General features: G+C 39.8%; 2 protein-coding genes across 10 annotated transcripts in view; one reads left to right on the top strand and one right to left on the bottom strand.

The window, feature by feature from the left end:
• The window catches only part of LOC107226398 (alpha-1D adrenergic receptor), a 145467-nt gene that overhangs the window by 73831 nt on the left and 49443 nt on the right, over positions 1-22193 (top strand). The window lies entirely within an intron of this gene.
• Positions 5397-9880, bottom strand: LOC124294813 (dentin sialophosphoprotein-like). Of its 8 annotated transcripts, none has more exons than XM_046742105.1 (5): positions 9753-9880; positions 8940-8995; positions 6364-8058; positions 6025-6306; positions 5397-5970 (listed from the first exon to the last, which is right to left on the bottom strand). In XM_046742105.1, the coding sequence occupies exons 1-5, from the start codon at positions 9863-9865 to the stop codon at positions 5768-5770; spliced, it is 2349 nt and encodes a 782-aa protein (XP_046598061.1). In that variant the 5' UTR covers positions 9866-9880; the 3' UTR covers positions 5397-5767. The 8 variants fall into 8 exon arrangements, with proteins under 8 accessions (XP_046598061.1, XP_046598060.1, XP_046598058.1 ...); XM_046742104.1 differs by having other exon boundaries at positions 5397-6195; positions 6250-6306; XM_046742102.1 differs by having other exon boundaries at positions 5397-6306; positions 6364-6417; positions 6472-8058.

Raw genomic sequence — 22193 nt, 5'->3', positions numbered from 1 at the left:
AAAGAGGTTGTACAGTTAAAAATCAATTCTCTTTTATTAGCTGTATTACAATATGATCACACGTAGAGATTCTACAAAATTTTTACATTCACAAGTTATATGGTAAGTATCTCCTAAAAATGCAAGAAAAATAAATTATCGTAATAAGAATGTATAGAATTGTCTTGCGAATAATATGGCTTGTCGCAAAGTGAAAGCGACTGGTTATACCAGGTTTTTCAATCTTCAGAAACGATTTCAGGTAAAAAATCATTATTTGAAATCTTATTCACAATTCGGGGTTTGTCGTGTCACATTTTGAAAAAAATTGCGGTAGCTTAAGAATTCATAAGTTCGATAAATACTCAATGTTTGACCCTCTCGTAATAAAATTAGGAAAAAAGTATTAACTTCCAACTGACGAACTTTTTCAACACGTTGAGGTCCGAAATTCTTATGAAATTTTTACTGCGATTTTTATTTTCTTTGTTAAAACCATGAAATAAAACAAAACGAAATTCAACCGTTTTTAGTATCGATCTTTGCTCACGGGAAAGTCAGGTGCATATTCTAGCTGTGGAAAATACCGGTCCTATAGGTTTTGTAATTTTTTTTTTTAGGAGGCTTCATTTGCATGTAAAAAAATCATCTGCCACGGCGTTTTGATTTTTCGATGAAAAATTTCGTTTTTAACGGTTCGAATTTTTCACTCCGTGAATTGGTTTACATTGATAATTTCGTTCAATACGATGCTTCAACTGTTATACTAGATGGAGAGCCAGTGACAAAAATATGTAGTTACGTCATTTCTTTTAATTTCATAATTATCGACAATAGTTACCTTTATTCTTCTCACCTAATAGGTACTTACGATAAATGATCTGGTAGTCTAACTAGCGTTCAGCGGTCATTGCAGCTGCCACAGACCCGATAAATAGGTAAAAAAACAAATTTGAAAACGGAATTTCATATCTGAGGAGTATCTATGATGCGGTAGTAAACGTGGTCTCGTACTCGTTGATAAAAATCCTAAACGTTTTGTTCTATGAAAAGGTAGTGCCAGACCCTACTTACGTCATTTGCTATAGATTCGGATAAGATTGATTACAGTATTACCTCGTTATAAGAGAGTGTTAAGGCGGTTAGGGGAATAGGGTTCCAAGAAACTTATGGCTGGAGCGTTCCCCCACTACTCTCTGGAGAGCTCGGGGATCGAACGTGTGCGAATATGTCAATGATCATCACCACTCCTCGCTGTGAGAGAATCACAGTTATGTAGACGAATTCGTTGCCTAAACACGTATGATTCAGCGCAATCACTTGTTCGCTTATAACGAGGAAACCGCACCAGACTTGGGAATCTTCAGGTACACAGTCAAACTGAGGGAAGCTATAAAACTCGCTTGAGTGGAACAACGGGGAATTTTTCTTATAATGGGGACTCTTGTAGTAAGATAGTACTGTATTTAGATTGGACCCTCAGTAATCGATGTATCGTTTGACAGACGGGAATCTCGGTGGAAACTGTCTACTAGACGACGTCGAAGAGCGGATAATTTACTTAGATCATGACAGATACCGGGTGCTATAGCTATGATTTATTTTAGTAATCAATATTTTGTTATCAAAAGAAGGTTGTCATGTGTGAAGGTAAGAATTTATATTAGTTACGAATATCATAATGATTTGATTTATGTATAAGTAATAAAGCATAACAAGGAAAATAATTGATTTTATATCAATTTTCACGTCATTGGCGTCAAATGGCGTCATTGCAATCATAAAATGCTTGCAGCTCCTTGTTGTCATAGCCATCATATTCGTAGGCGTCATTATCATTATTTTGGCATCTGCAAAAATTGGAATATTGTTCTAAGTTTACCCAGATTCAATTAATCGAATAAATATATATGGCACACTTTATATGGATTCGTCGATCATTCTATAGCGATCACCTTCGATCCCCCACTTAATGTTGCAAGTTTGTACTCGAAAACAAACAGCAATCAGAATCCTGAGATATCTTATTCGCTAACCTGTAAAGTGTCCTTTCTCGGAGTTTCAAAAGTGAGGAGTGGGCCTCGTCCTGGTACTCTGGTTCTACTACATCGATAGTTCATGTCGTGATTTCTCCAACTCTGGTTCCACTTACGGTTCGGAGAGCCAAATGTAACGTGCATTAGAAATGCCACATCAAAATACAAACACACAGATGTCCATGTCAAAATGGTCGGAGGCGATTCTCTAGATCTCGAAATGACGAAGTGAACATGCAATTTTTCATTCTCAGAAAAATCGTAATAACTACCTTTTTACCCCTGCAAACGGAGAAACAAGAAGTTGAAAAATTGTCTTGAACCTTCCTCGAAACGGCATGATATAACCGTCTAACTGAGTGAAACGTATCAAGTTCAAAGTAACGCCTTTACATCATTTTGCACAATATGAGTACTAATTCAGCAGTTCTTCAGTGACCATGACATCCTGAGTCGAAAGTTAGCGCCTACATTTGACTCTACCAAGGTTCATATAAACCTACATTGAAGGAAACTGAACCTTGAAATCTTACATTGACTCTCGGAACTCCAAAAAATTCAAGAACAAACCCTACATCGAACCTCCAACTCCTCAAAATTAATGTACTAAACCGTAGTTCGACGCTATTCAATCTACAGCTCCTCTATAGGTATATAATTACAGCTACTGGATGGTTGAAGCTTTTTCAATTCGAAGTTACTACGGATTTTCGTATTAGTTTCAATGATCTAGGATGGGAGTTCTAGGTCTATTATGAATTTGAATGATAACTCACAATGATTGAGCCGTGGAATCATAATATCATTTATTAGCTCATATGGGCAAAGCCTGAAGCATAAAAACCCATGACGTTATAACGATATTATTTTACATGTATTATCGTTACGTGTACATCCTATTATTACATGATATCAAGACGGCCTAATTAAGCCGTTGCCGTCCCCTCGGTCAGAAGTTCATTGTCAAAGGATCGGAGAATCTCGAGCCGTTGCCGTTCTCTGGATCTCTATGACAGGAACTGTTTTCGTCAACCTCGTTAGGTTGGATGTGTATCGGCCTTAGGCCTTATCGTGAACGTGTTTTCCGAAGCGAATCGTTCTGACAACTGCTACAAATTCGCGCGCGCGTCTGCTCACTTATCTGCGAAAATCAGACACCAGTGCTGTCACGGAGTCGATAGAGCGCGGCGACCTCGAGAAACTACGATGGCGCGATATCCAACGACCTTCAGTCACCAAGCAGCGACATTCAACTGTTCACAATGAATAATTCAAGGGCTGTTTCCACGTAATTTTGGTAAGTTTCAATAACATTTGAAAATTAAATATTACACTTTAACTGTATTCATTCCACGTTCTTACGAATACCCTTTCAAGTAATTGAATCATATACGGAAAATACGATTAAACGTATGTGTAAACCAATTCCAATTTCTTGTGATTTTAATTTGATTTCATTCGTCCTAGTCGTATTTTTTGTATTTCTAACATAACCAATCAGAATCGAAGGACCTTTATCAACGGGTTTTGAGCGTTAAAGGAGGGTTTCAAACAAGCAAGTTTAATCCTACCTCTGGAGGGTTGAAGGAGATTCTGAACCTGCCCAAGTTTGAGTCTAAGGTTCGTAAATCGGTAAATTTCCTAAATTTTCAGCGTCAAAGTAGCGTCTGATATTGCATTGAAACAGAATCTACTTTACTATATTTAAACCCTACGTAGCAGTTCCTACGTAAGGCTTCAAGCAGACGCTATATTTCGATTCGGGATAGCTTTCGGGTACAGTAGGCGCCACGTAAATGACCGTTCAGTATGCGAGCGAGTGCTCACACCCACTCGCACGGTCAGACACATAAATGCGGCATCCCCCACCTCAGCGCGCCCATCTCTCACTGCGTTGCACTGTCATCCCCCCCCCCCCCCCCCTCCGCTCACGCTCACGCTTTGGACGCCAGCAGTGGGAGCGTTTAGCAACTAGCCATTTCGGAGAATTTTCCTCTCTTCGAGCCCCGCGGCAGGGCCATATATCTAGCGTCCACTGTATTTATTCATATAGACGTTGAATACAATATAGGTATTAGATATTTACTCAATACTTATTACATCAAATATTAGAACGCTTGATTTATGGGTGACTTACATAAATCAGACACTGATGGTTAGATCAGTTTACAGATTTGGACGGTGGGATGAATTGTAATTTCCTCTCAATTGTGACATACATCGTTGCATGGTTTTTTTGGTTAGTCTGGGCCATATTGAAATGGTAGTACCATGTCGAAAGGTAACGTGCACTTCACGTAATACATGTATGAACAAGTAGTCGATAATGATTACAATAAATATCTGTTTCGTGTATAAAATATGCGGTAGGTGACTGTGCGAACGGTGACCGACGAACGTTGTATTACTCGATAGTCATATGAACGATTGGGAAAGCTGTACACGGTAAGTTGGTAAAAAGCGAATAACACTTTCAATAATCTCACCGACTACTACAACTTATTGCTGCAATTTTGCTAACAGTTACTTGCTGCTGGATATTTCTATTTCGGATTACGCACGGCATGCGAGCTTTGAGTTGATTGGTTGAAGGGTGCGTCCCCGTTTATTTTCAGAAAAATCAATCTGTTTTTTCTTCGTCTTTCATTTTTTGAGGTGTCAATATGTCTGCCAAATTTCAAACCAAAATTCGTGAAGTTGACTTACCATTATATTAACAGATAAACACTGTAAGTACTCGATATCCATGTAAGCTCCACTCGGAAGTTTGAACGCATTTTTCTCGATACAGCTTCATTGCAGTTGGTGTGCGCAATATTTGAAAAACCGAAGAACCGATCCACTTCGAATTTCAACAGCACGCAGAGTATACATCCATATTGTTATTCGATGCACGGAAAATGTGATACGTCGTACATTTTTCGGATACGAGAATAAAAACTTAAAAATTCGATCAATTTTTTCGCCCAAAAACGATCATTTGCGTCTGACAAGTGACCATTTCGTAAAATATTTTCTTCCTTTTCTGATTCATGAAACGTAAGCTATGTGTTTACGAAGTAAAATGCCTTTTGTTTTTTTTTTGCGGACTACCAGAAGAGAAGAAATCTTGCATACCAGCGGCCGCAAACTTTTCGCGGGGTCACGGATAAGGAGGGCCAGTAGGCGAAATTTTTCATGAAAGATAGAAAATATTTTTCATCACGGTTTTACTTTTATAGAATCACATAAAAAACTCGTTTTAGCGAAAATAGGAAACGCCCTCCTCAACCGTCGGAGAATATTTCACCTCGCTACGGGAATAATTAAGTGAACAATCATTTTTACAATTACAGGTAGGTATTCGTATTGTGTGGTGCATGTTTGAGAATACTGGGCAGGTATTTTTGCAAACCCAAATAGTAAATATTTATTTACGAATAATAACCGATACGTACAATGAATGTGGTTATACATAGAAAGTGGATTATGCTCAAAATTAATCCGTCCAGGGTGATATATCAACAGTTTAAACATCCAATACGGCTGCTGTTTTGGTTTCTCTGGTTCCCACATTGCTAGTGTCCTTATGTACAGTATATACTGGCATTACAGATGAACATAATGAAAAAACTTCCAAGAGATCGTTGTTTTCTGAACTGTTGCTTTCATCAGAATAAGAGATGCCGTTCAAAACAATACTAGCTTTGACGGGAGTTGAGTTACCAAAAGAATCTTCTTGAATTATGAGGGTAGGATTTTTGAAACGGTATCTAATAGCATGTACACTGACGAGTGATACCATTGGAATTTACCGTACTCTGGTCCTTATCAAGTGAAGAAGTGCTATCTAATCCCGAATTTGATTGCTCGGCGGTTTGGCTGTCCGATGCGTCAGAAGTAGAGCTCGATTCCGAATTTGATTGCTCGGCGGTTTGGCTGTCCGATGCGTCAGAAGAAGAGCTCGATTCCGAATTTGATTGCTGGGCGGTTTGGCTGTCCGATGCGTCAGAAGAGCTCGATCCCGAATTTGATTGCTCGGCGGTTTGGCTGTCCGATGCGTCAGAAGAAGAGCTCGATTCCGAATTTGATTGCTCGGCGGTTTGGCTGTCCGATGCGTCAGAAGTAGAGCTCGATTCCGAATTTGATTGCTCGGCGGTTTGGCTGTCCGATGCGTCAGAAGAAGAGCTCGATTCCGAATTTGATTGCTGGGCGGTTTGGCTGTCCGATGCGTCAGAAGAGCTCGATCCCGAATTTGATTGCTCGGCGGTTTGGCTGTCCGATGCGTCAGAAGAAGAGCTCGATTCCGAATTTGATTGCTCGGTGGTTTGGCTGTCCGATGCGTCAGAAGAAGAGCTCGATTCCGAATTTGATTGCTGGGCGGTTTGGCTGTCCGATGCGTCAGAAGAGCTCGATCCCGAATTTGATTGCTCGGCGGTTTGGCTGTCCGATGCGTCAGAAGAGCTCGATCCCGAATTTGATTGCTCGGCGGTTTGGCTGTCCGATGCGTCAGAAGAAGAGCTCGATTCCGAATTTGATTGCTCGGCGGTTTGGCTGTCCGATGCATCAGAAGAAGAGCTCGATTCCGAATTTGATTGCTGGGCGGTTTGGCTGTCCGATGCGTCAGAAGAGCTCGATCCCGAATTTGATTGCTCGGCGGTTTGGCTGTCCGATGCGTCAGAAGAAGAGCTCGATTCCGAATTTGATTGCTGGGCGGTTTGGCTGTCCGATGCGTCAGAAGAAGAGCTCGATTCCGAATTTGATTGCTGGGCGGTTTGGCTGTCCGATGCGTCAGAAGAGCTCGATCCCGAATTTGATTGCTCGGCGGTTTGGGTGTCCGATGCGTCAGAAGAAGAGCTCGATTCCGAATTTGATTGCTCGGCGGTTTGGCTGTCCGATGCGTCAGAAGAAGAGCTCGATTCCGAATTTGATTGCTCGGCGGTTTGGCTGTCCGATGCGTCAGAAGAGCTCGATCCCGAATTTGATTGCTCGGCGGTTTGGCTGTCCGATGCGTCAGAAGAGCTCGATCCCGAATTTGATTGCTCGGCGGTTTGGCTGTCCGATGCGTCAGAAGAAGAGCTCGATTCCGAATTTGATTGCTCGGCGGTTTGGCTGTCCGATGCGTCAGAAGAGCTCGATCCCGAATTTGATTGCTCGGCGGTTTGGCTGTCCGATGCGTCAGAAGAAGAGCTCGATTCCGAATTTGATTGCTCGGCGGTTTGGCTGTCCGATGCGTCAGAAGAAGAGCTCGATTCCGAATTTGATTGCTCGGCGGTTTGGCTGTCCGATGCGTCAGAAGAGCTCGATCCCGAATTTGATTGCTCGGCGGTTTGGCTGTCCGATGCGTCAGAAGAAGAGCTCGATTCCGAATTTGATTGCTCGGCGGTTTGGCTGTCCGATGCGTCAGAAGAAGAGCTCGATTCCGAATTTGATTGCTCGGCGGTTTGGCTGTCCGATGCGTCAGAAGAAGAGCTCGATTCCGAATTTGATTGCTCGGCGGTTTGGCTGTCCGATGCGTCAGAAGAAGAGCTCGATTCCGAATTTGATTGCTCGGCGGTTTGGCTGTCCGATGCGTCAGAAGAAGAGCTCGATTCCGAATTTGATTGCTCGGCGGTTTGGCTGTCCGATGCGTCAGAAGAAGAGCTCGATTCCGAATTTGATTGCTCGGCGGTTTGGCTGTCCGATGCGTCAGAAGAAGAGCTCGATTCCGAATTTGATTGCTGGGCGGTTTGGCTGTCCGATGCGTCAGAAGAGCTCGATCCCGAATTTGATTGCTCGGCGGTTTGGCTGTCCGATGCGTCAGAAGAAGAGCTCGATTCCGAATTTGATTGCTCGGCGGTTTGGCTGTCCGATGCGTCAGAAGAAGAGCTCGATTCCGAATTTGATTGCTGGGCGGTTTGGCTGTCCGATGCGTCAGAAGAGCTCGATCCCGAATTTGATCGCTCGGCGGTTTGGCTGTCCGATGCGTCAGAAGAAGAGCTCGATTCCGAATTTGTTTGCTCGGAGGATCTTTCGATGCCATCTTGATTTTTAGGTCTGTTATCCTCACCAGATGCAGTTATCACTGTCTCAACATAAATTACAATTGTGTGAGCTGTTTGAGAATAGTGATTGATGTGTCACTTAATACTGAATTTCGGCTAACTTCAGGCTGGCAACAAGCCCAAATACATCACTTGCCATTTTACTGAGAAGACTAGAAAATATCTCGTGTTCAGTGCTTAGAAATTTTATGCCCCTATTAAATCATCTCAAAGTTATAAAATTTGACTAGATTTTGGTATTGGTATTTGTAACGTCTTTCTGTCCGTATCTACAGGTAAATCGCAAGGGTCAAGATTGCTGGGGCGAGAGGTTGGATGTATTACCTCATAGTCACTTGGTGCCCCCTCCCCCCCCCCCCCCCCCCCTCATTATTTCCTTAGACCTTGCGCTTCGCGAAAGAGTACAAACGACGTCCAGGTACAGCAGGTCTTAAACGGGCGGTAAGACCGCCCAATCTGATTCTTATAAGTCTATGGTTGACCCACTACTGTAAATTGTTCGTTTATTCTCGGAAAGATCATTCTACTGGTATCCTATCTGAATATTCAAGACTCAAAACTTCATTTTTCAGTCATTCATAACTTTGCAATACTGTCTGTGCCTGTGGAAATCAAATATCGATAGGAAAAGTTCCTTGACAATTCTATTATTGTTCCAGCTCTTATTGGAATTCTAGTTAGTTGCATTCCACGGTCAAATTGGAAACAGAAGAAGATCATGAAAACGAGGATTTCTTAGATTTCAACCGAAATTTATAAAACCAAAGCCTTACTTGGCAAGGACTTTCTGAAGTGAGATTGAAAATTTCGGTCAATAATCTCTAAATATATTTGGCCTCTCGTTGGTGGTAGAAAAAAACTTCATTTTTTTAAGTAGTTGACGTAATATTTCTGGATTTACCTGTGACAACAACAACAGTTTTATCGTCATCGGCCGTTGCCGGAGAACCATGGTACCTGAAATTTTTCGAAAAATGTATTCAATTTTGTATTACAAATAGTACGAAAGATGTGGTTTCATGTAAACATCAGCTGGGGTATTGGAGGCGATCAAAGAAATCTGCTTAGAACGATTATCAGAAGCTGAAGGTGTCAAAAAAGAATTCGAAAATTTAAGTAACAAATTTTTTCCTTGCCTTTATAATATGGCAGACTGCATTTGAGAACTCTATTAAGCTGGAAACTTCAATCAAGGCTCATAATGTAACTCAGGTCTTAAATTACTGAAGATATTTTTCACGTGAGTAAAAATAGGTTGTCGAAAAAAAAACTGATGATACGGATCTTGGTATAAACTCAATTAACGTAAAACCTTCAACTTTCTCATAATACTTGACAACCCTACTTTAATTTTACATCCAAATGTCAGTAAGAGAATCCGAGTCTCACTTATTACGACAGTCAAACAAATAATTTTTAGCAGCAAATTCATGCGTGAAACAGCACAATCATTATTTCTAGAAATTGGAAAAATTCTGAATCTTTATTGAAAATCTGGGAATATCACAAGTTGTGTAAAGTATCGGTAGATACTACTGAAGAATTGCGTAGTAAATATTTTATTAAGTGAGGCGAAACACCCTTGTCTGAATCCGTGCTGTCCCGAAGGATATTAAATGTTCATGTATAAAGCAGATTTGCAAATAAGTTAATAACAGTGAAAACATCACAAGTTTGACATCAATAAAGTAAATTTTTGTTCAATGTAACTTACTCATCGTTGTTTTGACTGATATAATTAGAGTCATTTTCGGTATTGAACGTCGGCTTTGCCAGAGCTTGGAAGCTAATGGCCAGAACTGCGAGAAGCACGATGAATTTCGCCATCTTTCGATTCCTGAGTCTGATTCGAGACTGATACCCATGGTTAGCGATCCACGGCTTTTATACACCTCCAAAATATGTGCCGTGTGCAAAAACGACACGTGCATACGGCAATTTTGGAACCGTACGAATTTGAAATGCGGAGGACATGATCAAATATGATTTCTTTTTGAATGTTGACCGACGAACTCGATATTTCGACAGTATTTGAACAGCTTCGGTGCCAATCATTTTCGAAGCATCCAAATTCTTCCAACTATTAAGTCGCGTAATATCGGAAATTTCCATTGCTGCGATCTCAAATGACCTTCGAGTTTTTGTCTTCTCCACATACTGCTCGATATAAACGTACAATCACGTAACGTTATTTCTGGTTGGAAGAATTCTCGTGAATAATTACACCACTCCAACATTCGAAATTCAATGTCAACCATCAAATGTGATAACGACCTTTTGCCCTTTCAGTCATTTCGCACTTCTGAAATATACATAATGCTGTTTTTGAAAAGAATATCCGCGAAGGTCAAGTTTTTTGACCTCCAGACGAACATGTATACGATTTTCAGTTGCAAATTTACGTGATTTGTTGTTGGTTTTGTAATTTAATCGATAATCCTGGGATCAGCATCCGAAACAAAAATATTGTAGATTTTATATCTTCTGTGGTGAATATATGGACGGCACGTTTTTGGAGTTAAATCTACAGCAATTATGGCAACATTCACGTATCCAATAATAAGATTCACAAGACCAGTGGTAAGAGTAACAATATGCTTAGATAGGTCAACCGCAATTGATGTAGATTTGACTTCCAAAACGTGCTGTCTATATATTCACCAGAACAGACGTAAAATCTCCATTCATTCTCTTCCGTGCGCTAATGAGAAATATGTGAATGCCGATTTGCCGTGCAATTCAAACGAATTTCAAAGTTATGAATCACAATTTTGTTTCTTCGCTGGCGAGTTTCACAGATTTCCTTCTAAATTCAGAATTAATAACTCCGAAAATATGAAAATTCTGATTTTTATTCACTTTTATCACAATGTCGAAATTTTGAATTGCCATTCCGAATTGGTAAATTAAAATTCAATAGCCCTGCGTCCTTTATCGAAAGTAGTGATCATAACCAACTGAAAATAGGCACCGATTTTCATACAATTGTAACGGAATTACCAGATTTTCTGAAGCTGTTTCGCGTAGATCATTTCAACGCTCGCTTAAATAGCTATGATATTTAATTTCAACTTTGAAATAAACAGCCCAAATAACGATATATTGAAATAACGAACGAATTTTCACCTGAAAACTGCGGGTAAAAATTGCTCGGAATGCAAAATCGATAGTTGTCCCATTTCCAGAGACGACTTCCGACTGAAGGGCAGATTTGTCCTTGAAATCTATAAGGTTCACTTTATAAAAATTATGTCACTAGAAATAAAGATAATTCGAAGTGGCTTGATAAATCGTGGAGAGTAAACATGAAAGGTTTCGTAACCAAAGTTCAGCTGAGTAAATAATTCAACTATCTGTGATCCTCAGGGTTTCGTACCTCAGAAGGAACAAACGGAACCCTTGTAGGATCACTTCGTTGTCCCTCCGAGTAAATGATAAATTCAAGTGTCTGTTATTTATTGAATCAGTCACGCATGTTGAGATTGATAATGAATGTAGATCTTTATCGTGACAAGATAGCAAATATCCTTTGTCATGAAGACAGGAGAAGAGTCTGCTGCCGTTTGATCAAACATTGAAACAAGCGACAAGTCTGCGGAAAAAGTGAACTGACATTGTCGGTAAATAATCAACTCGACCTGTATATTTTACTTACGTGAACACAGGTGTACGAATTTTAGCACTACAACGCGACGAACTCTTCTGAATTGTTTTGCCTTTCTCCCAGGATAAAAAAAAAAAAAAAAAAAAGATAATCAAAGCCTTGGGTACATTTTCTGGATAATTTGAAATCGTATTAACACGTGCACTTTCTGTACAAGAATATTTTGTTTCTCTCCAAGCTGCTGTAATATACTCGTGAAAAACTCGCTACATTTTTCAAAAAAACGATCTGACATGACTTTATACATTGTTCAGAATCTCGTTTCTCCGTCGAAACTTGTCCTGAAATGTTGCTACATATGGTGAAAAAGTTTTTCAAAGAATTGTTTGCCACGCAAGAGTATTATTTTAACGCCCGGCAATGATGTTACGTACATTGGCCATCGGGTTGATTTTATGTCAGTAATCATTTTCAGCTAGAAACTACGTTGGATGTGCTAACATCGTGGATGAAAAAATGCACATTCTGCACCTAAAACAGAGTACAGTATATGTTGAATCGAACACTGTAATCAAAGGAGGAGATGGATTTGAGAAATTAGGTGTTAGAAATTCTTGTTGCTATACACACGAATGGCGATGATCAATTTGTCTCGTATGAGTTAGATAAGATTTAGTATCGTCACCCAAGTAACGTTTCAAGCATTGCGCCCAAATGAAGGTATATCATGTATCCCTTGACCATTGTGTCGAAATTTTTGTAAAGATAATATTGGCGACAAGGCGAATAAATTCATGGGTGCAGTGATTGAGCGGTCCGTTGAACTGTTCAGAGATATAGAAACTAATACATAAAAAAAGAACTGGACATATAATAAATGGAATAAAATCGAAATTGTGAAACTTATGTGCAAAACTATACGTGTTGGTTGAAAGCAACGCGAAAATTCACTGACAATCAGTGGGAAACTCACTTCACGACTTTATGGAAAAAAATTATGAAACGAAAAGTGAAAGTGATGATAGTTCCGACACTGAAGAGCGGAAGAACGAGGAAATGACGAGAGCGGTTGACAAACTAATGAATTTGGATCGATTTCAATCCAGAAATCCAACTTTGGAAGAATTACATCGACCAGTCCGAGTTGACCCTAGAAGCCAACGGTATAACTGAGGGCAGTAAGAAGCGATTCACTCTTCTTACTGTCGTTGGTATAGAAACGTATCCTGTAACGAATCCTTTCGTCTCCCACAAACACTGGAACAGGTATCTCCTGAGGACACTGTAAAGAATGCAAAGAACATTCTAGTCAATCGTCGGACGCTTGAAAAGAGTTTAAGTTCACAAGCGTGGTTAATCAGAGGACAAATCGTCACAAGGTTTTGTTTCGGACCAGAAAAAAAATTACTCCAGACTGCAAATTCGGAGATCAAACATAAAAATGACCGTTGTCTACGGTATGATATTTGTTTAAATCCGAGGGAAATGGATACTGCATACACAAACGTGGATGACCACTCGGTATCGTGCGAGATAGACGAGATACGGCCTCGTCTCGAGAACGACGTTGTAAGCAGCGCGTCGAAATAAAGGTATACGTATTCCTTGATCATTGAGTCGTATCTTGTATTTCTAAAGTCGAAAATATGATAAAGAATGACGATGGCCAAACGTGAGGATTTGTTCCGAGCAGAAACTCGTACAGCGAACGAGGAAACAAAACGAGGTTATGCGGGTTTCGATGGTTGGATATTTGATGTGCGTGTTTGCAGATAAAGACAGATAATATTTATTAAGGACAATAAAACAATTACACACGGTATACTAATATTTCGAGAAGAATAGAAAAGACCAGTACACGAAGAAAATTAAAGAGCAGGTCTTGCTTCGAGCTGCAGGAAACGTGGGACGCATCACGTTTTTTGGTAGAATATACTTCGTGAAACGTAAGATTCACTCTAGAAACATTTCAGTCCGCACAACCCATCAAAGTTTTTCAGCAGATGACATTTTGGACAAATTTTCGAGCAGATAAAATAAGAATTTGTGAAAAACTTGAAGAACAAAAACTGCTCGTTTTTTCCACCTTCTTTCAATAAAAAAAAAACGATAATATCGCAGAATCACGCGGACCAAAAGTAACCACTTTATTTTTGTGTCTTGAAATTGCGCCATTTCTCATTTGAAAAAATCGAACATATAACGTTTGCTCAAATAATTACGCAAGTTTTGAGTCCGTTCTGAACGTTGTCCGAACCGATCTGTGATTCTTATTGCGCGATTTTCGTTTAGGTTTGTTGATTTTCAGTCGATTCTTTTGTATAATTTACCCGAGAATAAATAAAAAAACGCTGGAGAAACAGTTTTTACGTCATATTTTTCGTCAGCACGAAGTGGAAAGATTCTGTCTGTCTTCATTCATTCTGATGGGTACAAATAAGATTCGGTATCCAGAAGTTTTAAAAAACCTCTCGATCGATTCGAATGAATTTTAGGTGAAAAATGAAGTAGTCAATAACGATGAGTCATATACTTTTAAATTTTCCGTACGATCTGGCTTCCAAACAGTGGAAACTCTCTGTTTTCAAAAAATCAATATGAGAACTGCAAAACGTGCTGCATCTAAAGCGTCGGCAGGGCGGTTCAAAGTAACGTTAGTGAGAATTTGTCGAAAATTGCGTGGCCATACTTTATTCAAAAAGTTTACCTCACCTCCTCAACCAAGCCATCGCTAGGCGATCGTGTGTTTATGTCCGTCTCAAGAATGCGGTCTTAAATTGGTAAAAACAGGGGATGAAGAGATAAAATTAAGAAACATGTTTTGATCACATTTTTTCTAAGGTTTTCCAAATCAATGTGAATACTATACTGTGCAACTTATGGGTCTACGATTATGATGATTTCATAGGGAACAAAAATCACTCTACCTCTATCGGTCCATTGTACAGAATAGACAAAAACGTCGGCAACCGCAGTTTGTAGTTGTTTCTACTGACAAGTATTTCACATATCCGTATTAGCTAAGCAAAAAAGTCACCTAGCTAATAATTTTTTCAATCAGTCATGCGTTATGAAAATTGTGATGAATGTAGATCTTTATCATGACACGATGACAGACATCAGTTTTAAGCTACGCTGAAAGAGATTCCAATCGGGTTTGATCAAATATTGGAACAAGTGACATGTAAACGAAAGAAAGTTGGTGGACATTCTTGGTAAATATCCGATAGCTTTATACTTCATTTACACAGGTGCACTATTTCTGCGCGATTCTGCCACGAATATCGCGAATTCTTTCTTATTATCGATTTCCACCCCATTGTTCTGAATCCAAATGAAATACCGGCAAAATCTAACGTATCAATGTCCAAGGAGTTCAGTGCAGTTTTTGAGGCTATAGAAAAATGAAAAACTTTTCAGTTTCTAGTTGTTGGGACGATGGATATTCTTGCATCAATTATTTCTAAATTCGCTACTGCCTTATGAGTTAAGAATTCGAAAAGTTGGGGGTAACTGAAATACTTTAACTTGAGGATCTTGAAATGAAAGAACCTGTAAAAAATTCACTCCGCGTTCCGTATCAATTTGAATAAAGTAGCAGTTCCAAATCGTTTAGTTCAAACTGTCGGAAGAAAAAATGAAAATGTAACCAATTCTCATGGAGGGTACAAGATCATTTTGTAATACTCATTCCTCATTTTACTTTAACTAATCACTTCATCCATCTGAAAAGCTGGACAAAAGTAGCATACGATTCCCTCTCATACTTTTTCCCCACTAATAGGGTAACCACTATTCAATTCCATAAAGTGGCCATACGTCGTTGAAGCGGGAATAAAATTCTATATATATGCAGCACGGGAATAAAGCCGATTATTCCCTTGTGACGTAAGGTACTATTTTCATGAAGCAATGATTGACATTTCAGAGAACACGTGTATTCACTCATTGCAAGACTTTAGATTACAACATAATTTATATTATAACATAATTGCAAATTGAAAATTGAGTATGGTGAAAATGTGCAATTTATACCTACCGATTTTTCGTTCAATTTGAACAAATTTGAATGATTTCAAGGCACTATATTTTTGCGTGTTTCGAGTTTGATATATATTCACCCCCCAAATTCAAAATCGGTGTCTCCTAAGGTTTTCTAATAATAGCTTTTAATTAGGTTTTCATGAAATTTGAAATTTCCGTTTCGAGATGAATGATTGAAATTCAGCAAACCTAAATTGAAATGAGGTTAGTTCGGTGTGTATAAATTGTATCGTAAGGTCTAAAAAGTAGATTAGCAACTCGAATGTGGAATTATATCGATTGAGAAATATGTCGCTTATCGTAGTCAGCTGAGTAAATGAGTAACGAAGTGACATTCTTTGCAATAAGTCATGCGTTTCGAAATTCATGATGAATGTAGACCTTCATCGTGACAGGATGACAGGACTTATTTGTCAGGCAGCCGAGTAGAGTCAAATCGACACTAATCAAACATCGAGAGAAGTGACAAATATGCTGAAGAAACTGAATTTACATTGTCGCGAAATATGCGGATATTTTGCATTATACTTTATTTTCACGAAAACTCGACACTCGCGAAATGATACCACGAATTTCGCGAATTATTTTTTTTTTCTTCAGCCGATTCCGACCCGACTTTTACGAATTTGTCAGAAATGTGGATAGCAAATTTAACAATGTAGATAAATCGATGTCGTATAAGGAGCTCGTCACAACTTTAGACGTGAGGGAAAAATGTGTACAATCTTCAATTTGAATGAAATCCTAAGATCAGGATTCTCGAATCCACTACTTCAATGAAGGAAAGCCCAGGAAAAGAATAAAATTACTTTTCCAATTCGCTGCTTGGCGATGAATAAAAAATAGTAATTGAAAAGAATCGTGATCCTAAATAATGGTGAAACGAACAGGAAAGGAAAAACTCAAATTTTCAAATATTCCAACTAATGCATTCTTGAATTGTAATGTTTATTTATGCCGGCAAAGAAGCTTGTCCGTCTATGTTTTTTTTTTTTAGAACTGTAAAGCTGTTATATACCGAATATATATTATATATGTTGTAACGTGGCATTTTCAATGCGCGTTCCAAGCGGCTCCCCGAACCCTAGATGGAACTCGAAATTAGGGATCCCACGGATCAGGCCGTGAATCCTTTCAAAAAAAAAAAAGAGCGCCAGGACAAAAGTCACGCATCCGATACTCCGAGGGGGGACAATTTTCGGTTTGGCAAAGACGATATTTCAGGATTTTTTCGTCGAGGGGTTTATTGTTAAGTTGACGACTAGTGCCGTAGTTAGTAGAGGACGGTCGCGGTTAGCGCGTCGTCGAGTCGAGTCACCTCCCTTGTTTTGGGTTTTTTTTTTTTTTTTGAATTATTGTTTGGCAGTAAGGTGGCGATTAGCGCCCGTAGAAATAAGAGGTCATCCTGATCTAGTCATTTAATTTTCTTTCTTCTTTTCTGTTATATTATTTTCTTTTTTTTTTTTTTTGTTTGTTAGACCTAAGCAGTTGAGTATGAGTCGCGAATAGCGAATTACGAATTATTATTTCTCGTTGGTATTTTGAGTCGTAATGAGCGACGTTGGAATAAGAATTATTATTTTTTTTTGGTATATTTTTTTTGTTAGTATTATCATCGGAAGAAAATATATTTGTCGATTTTATCATTGCTTCGTGAAATAACGTGTTGGCGTACGTGATTCATATCTCTCTCTACCCCAAAATTTACCCCTCCCCTCTCCGTGGTACTGAGCTACCGAGTATATGGTCGCGGTGTATCGCATTACCGATTTCAAGGCGTGTTGATCACGCCAGGCGCCCAACAAATTTCGCGATATTGTGTTAGGCCCAGGATACCTCGCGGACGCCGAATTATTGTGCACGCTGTAAGTTCTCGGTCATTTTCTCCGAGTGACCGAGGTGTAAGAAAAATCCACGTCACAATGTATATTATATATATATATATTGTAACGTGGCATTTTTGATGCCCGTTACAAGGGGCTCCTTGAACCCTGGGCGGAACAAAAATTTAGGAATTTCCGAAATTGAGTTGCGAAGTTTTTGCAAAACAGCGCCAGGACTAGAGTCACGCATCCGAAACTACGAGAGGGGACACCTTAGCGAATAGCGTAAGATATTTCAGGTTTTTTTGTTTTTTTTATTTTTCGAGCTACAACGGCATCAGGCAAGAAGTCGACACCGAATTCGAGGAAATTGCGAAGTGGCGGACTAGCGACAATTGCGAAGGAAGGATGTCGAGGCTGCGGAGGGGGAGCCGACGCAGATCCCCGCATCGCGAGAATCCAAGGTGGACGCGATTCCCGCTGGCGGCCGGCGCGCCGCAGCCTCTCCCCCTTCACCCCGCCAACAATTGACCGGCGAACTTGCGACGGACCGACTAGCGACGAGAGAGCACCACGCTCACCGCCAAGAGGTCACGGAGCTGCGCGGAGGACGAGATTGCGATCTAGCTTCAAGTTCTGCGCAGGGATGCTATCGAAGGTGCGCGTCGAGCTGCGCGATCGACGAAATCGATGACGGATCGATTATTACGTATTCTTGTGGGTATGACGTCACGTATGGGATGGCGTATCGAGATCCGTGTTGCGGCAGGTAGTAGGTTTTTGAAACCACTCTAGTTCTGGCGGTCGTGATGAGTAGTCACGTTTTGGGGAGTTTCGCGAAGTAATGGAGTCGCCCAAAAATCGCGAGGGGAATGGAAAGGGGGTTGCAAGGATGTAGAAGGTAAGCGCTGCTTCTATCCCCGCGATTGAATTTCGAGCATAATTGCGAAAAGGCTTGCCGAGTAACGGGTAGCCGTTTTGGATTTGCGTTGTAGAGAAGTACTCGAAATTCTTTTGCCGGTTCTTTTGCTTGATGACCGTAGCCTGAGTACGCGTGTTAGAGTAGAGTAAATTTTGAGTTCCTGAGAAAGTTGAGTAGAGTCACGGGTTTTAGTTGAGTCTTTCTCGTTAGTGAAATCAAGTATAGCCAAATTTCGCTCTACCGGGTCGAGCCGCGTTATCGGATTTTTAAGTGTCACCTCTCGAGTAGGTCGGGAAGTGCCGAATTGGAGTGCTCGGATTAGCGGATAACGTTTTGGAGGATTTTGAGAAGATTTGATTTCGGATGCGTTGCGATAGCGTATAGTTTAGGTTACGTTCAGTTGCGCCTGCATTGAGTTCCGTACCCGGTAGTTAAGATAATGTAAATTGAGTTGCGTTACCTCGAGCTTGTGTTTAGTTGAAGTTAAAAGTGGTGGTGCTTGCGCTTAGTTAAGTTGCCGTTTAGTTAAGATAGTGTTTAGTCGAGTTGACGTGATGTATAGTCGAAATTGCCGTTGCGTTGAGCAGCAGTTGAGACGAGGAGTTTGAGCATTGAGTTTTGGTTGCGTTTGAAATATAGTAACGTTTGCGGATTCGTTTAGATTTAGGGCAGCTCGCGGTAGCGTCGAAGCTCCGAGTCGGGTGAGATCTCGGGTGAGATTGAGGACGCCGTCTGTTCTTCAGCCCCACGGCGCACCGTCGAATAATTAGTTTTAGTTTCGTTTCGAGCAATAATCGCCATGGAGAACAAATGGCGAATTTACAAATTCAGAATTGCGTATGAGGATTTTGTGATCGTTGAGTGACACTTTAGTTAGGGAGCCGCGAGCTCATTAGAGTAAGAAATAGAGTAGGTTACGTGTAAATTTCTGTTTATTTTTAGACTCGCGATGAGCGACTTTTGGATTATATTTTTTTTTTGTTTTGTATCACCGCTATTGGGAAATATAAGATTTTATTTTACTTTTTTTGTTAAATTGCGTGTGTATTTCGAGTGTCTCTCTCTCTCTCCAAAAATTACCCCTCCCCTCTCCGCGGTACTGAGATATCGAGCATATGCCCGAGGAATAGCGCATTAATGATTTCGAGGCGTGTTAATCACGCCAGGCGCCCAACAAAACTTCGCGATATTGTTTTTAGATCCAGGGTACATCGTGGACGCCAAATTATTGTGCACGCGGTAAGTTCTCGGTCATTTTCTCCCAGTGACCGACGAGCGGGAAAAATTCACGTCACAATATATATAATATACATATATATATTTAGTATATATTATGTACCGAATCGAAATTCAACAGTTAAACGTAGCGTAAAAATAAAGTCAGGTAAAAAACCGAGAATCAAGTTTAAATGTAGATCACAAATGGAAGTAATCTTTGTCGTTGTGCATTTCTGTATCGAAAAAAGAGCTGATGAGAATCAAAATAGCGTACAAATTGGAGCAGAAAAAATTTCAGTCAGACGTCATTACTCGGTTATCGATGGTGCGGCGTAAGGTTGGGAATATCATTGAGATAAGTACTTAGACGGTAAATATTTATTCGTTATCAGTAATAAATTAGACGAGTTACACGACCATGCAACGAAGACAATTATACATAATATTCTATGTATCCTGGTCTGCTCAAAATAACGTCGACGGAAAGTTTTGATTTTCTCGACAGTATATGTTGCCTTCATGTCTAACTTGACACTAGTGCACGCACAAATTGAAAATCGAAATATTGTGTCACGTGTTACAAAAACTCAGCCAAATGACGTCCTTCATTTTTGAATCTATAGCTCTCATCGGAAAAATTGTGCTGCCACCGGAAGAGGAAGCGTGAGCCTAATTTTAAGAATCATCGTCGGTAGCAGAAACATCCCTATCATCAAAATCAGAAGCATCTATATCAGCGGACGAAGAAATACCTATAGAAATATCATCGGAAAAAGTATCCTTCGTAGAAGCATCGTCGATAGTAGTTTCAACTGAAGTACAATTTTTAGAATTTCCACCTGAAATATACAGATTATTTTTAGTCGGAGCAACAGGTGCATTTACACCATCACGGTAAAAAAAAAAAAAACCTCAACTTGGGTGTAAATTCGCAACACCGACTCGCGGATGATGCTGAATTTCCATATGAAAAAAGTTGAGGGTGCGAATTTACACCCAAGTTCAGGAATTTTTCCGTGAGGGGATACCTTCGTTTATGTCGATTAGTACCGATAAGATCCTATACAAAGAAACATGAGTCTCACTCACGATCAGATAAAGTATTCGTGACATCTGTTACTCGTACGTCACATACGTTCCATTTCTATATTACCGTAAGCATTCATGGCTCAAAATTTTGTCTATATTATTTACGGAAGTTTGCAACAACTTTTTTAACGATAGTCTGGATCCGAAATGCGGCACATCCTTGGGATATGGTTTCTTTCTACTTCTCAGTACACTTAACATCGGAATATTATAGAGATTTCTAAAATGTTCGAAAGTTTCAAGGTATGAGACTACTGTCAAAACAACATTAAGAATTGAATTTACATCATGCCAAAGTCTATCCAAAAAGATATTTCGACGTGCGAAAGCTTTTTGAGGTTAGATTTATACTCTGCCTCCAAAAATCTTTAGCAATATTATTTGTTTCGATTGCATTTAGACTATCTCCAGGAATATTTTTATACATCGTAAAAACTTACTCCAAAACACATGTTACAATTTTCAAAATTACCGTACAATCGTGAAAAAAAAAAAAAAAAAAAAATGGTAAATCTATGGAGAATAGACTTTCATCCGCGTGACAGGTTTGAGAAGTCAAAAATACACGATCAAAAAGAGCGAAGGATTGAAGTCGGCTTATATGAGACGAATCTTACCGTTGGGCGGAGGTTTCGACCCAGTTCCTGAACGTTTCAAGTAGAATTTTGAGTTGGTTCGGTTGAGAAGTATGTCACACATTGTAGTTCGCACAAGTTATTCGCGATCGGTCCTGCGATACGAAATTAATGTTCAATACAGATATTTATGACAAAGTCGCCGAACTTATTTGTGAATCGGGCAAGTCTTACTCCTTCTTCGTCTTACTTACAAGTCATACTCACCTCAGCCGATAACAGCGGCGGCATCTTCTCTGTGCCATAATTTACCGACGTGCATTTACCATAAGAGAGTAATGCACGCTTTTACCATCGTTCTTGGATCCACATCGATCTACACAGTTACCATCACAGAGTAAAATAGTCTTACACCGACAATTCTTATAGATCATAATATCATCTGTTATTTTGCAAACGAAGCTCATATTTACCCAATGCTAAGCTATTGTGACGACGGAATTTCAATACCTTTGCTCACCCGGAGAAGCGACCGAGAACTTACCGTGTTCACAATAATTCGGTGACCCGTGATAAAAACTGGAAGCATGATCTTACAAAAGATACTGCAAAATTTTACTGGACGTCCGGCATGATCAACGCGTCTCTCAGTTGTTGTCAACTTCGCAAAGCCTCGGCTATAGCCTTCTGCACCAAATAGCTCAGTACCGTGGAGAATGAAGGGATCAGTTTGGGGAGAGAAAGAACGGACAATCGTACGCTAGGGAATTAAAAAAATAAATAAATAAATAAAAAGTAACAAGAATATATTCTATAACTGAAGCGATACAAAAAGAAATAAAATATTCAACTCGCTTTTCGCTCTCCCAAAAACATAAGA

This window comes from Neodiprion lecontei, chromosome 5, assembly GCF_021901455.1.
Source record: "Neodiprion lecontei isolate iyNeoLeco1 chromosome 5, iyNeoLeco1.1, whole genome shotgun sequence".
NCBI lineage: Eukaryota > Metazoa > Arthropoda > Insecta > Hymenoptera > Diprionidae > Neodiprion > Neodiprion lecontei.
This window is presented reverse-complemented; position numbering and strand designations above follow the sequence as displayed.

What these genes read in the sequence shown, in the direction of transcription:
- LOC124294813 (XM_046742101.1), bottom strand. Translation starts at nt 9,865, where the DNA reads ATGGCGAAATTCATCGTGCTTCTCGCAGTTCTGGCCATTAGCTTCCAA. An exon ending in ATCAGTCAAAACAACGATGA is followed by an intron (nt 8,996 to 9,752) that starts GTAAGTTACATT and finishes GAAAAATTTCAG; the next exon opens with GTACCATGGTTCTCCGGCAA. An exon ending in AACTGTTGTTGTTGTCACAG is followed by an intron (nt 8,059 to 8,939) that starts GTAAATCCAGAA and finishes ATGTTGAGACAG; the next exon opens with TGATAACTGCATCTGGTGAG.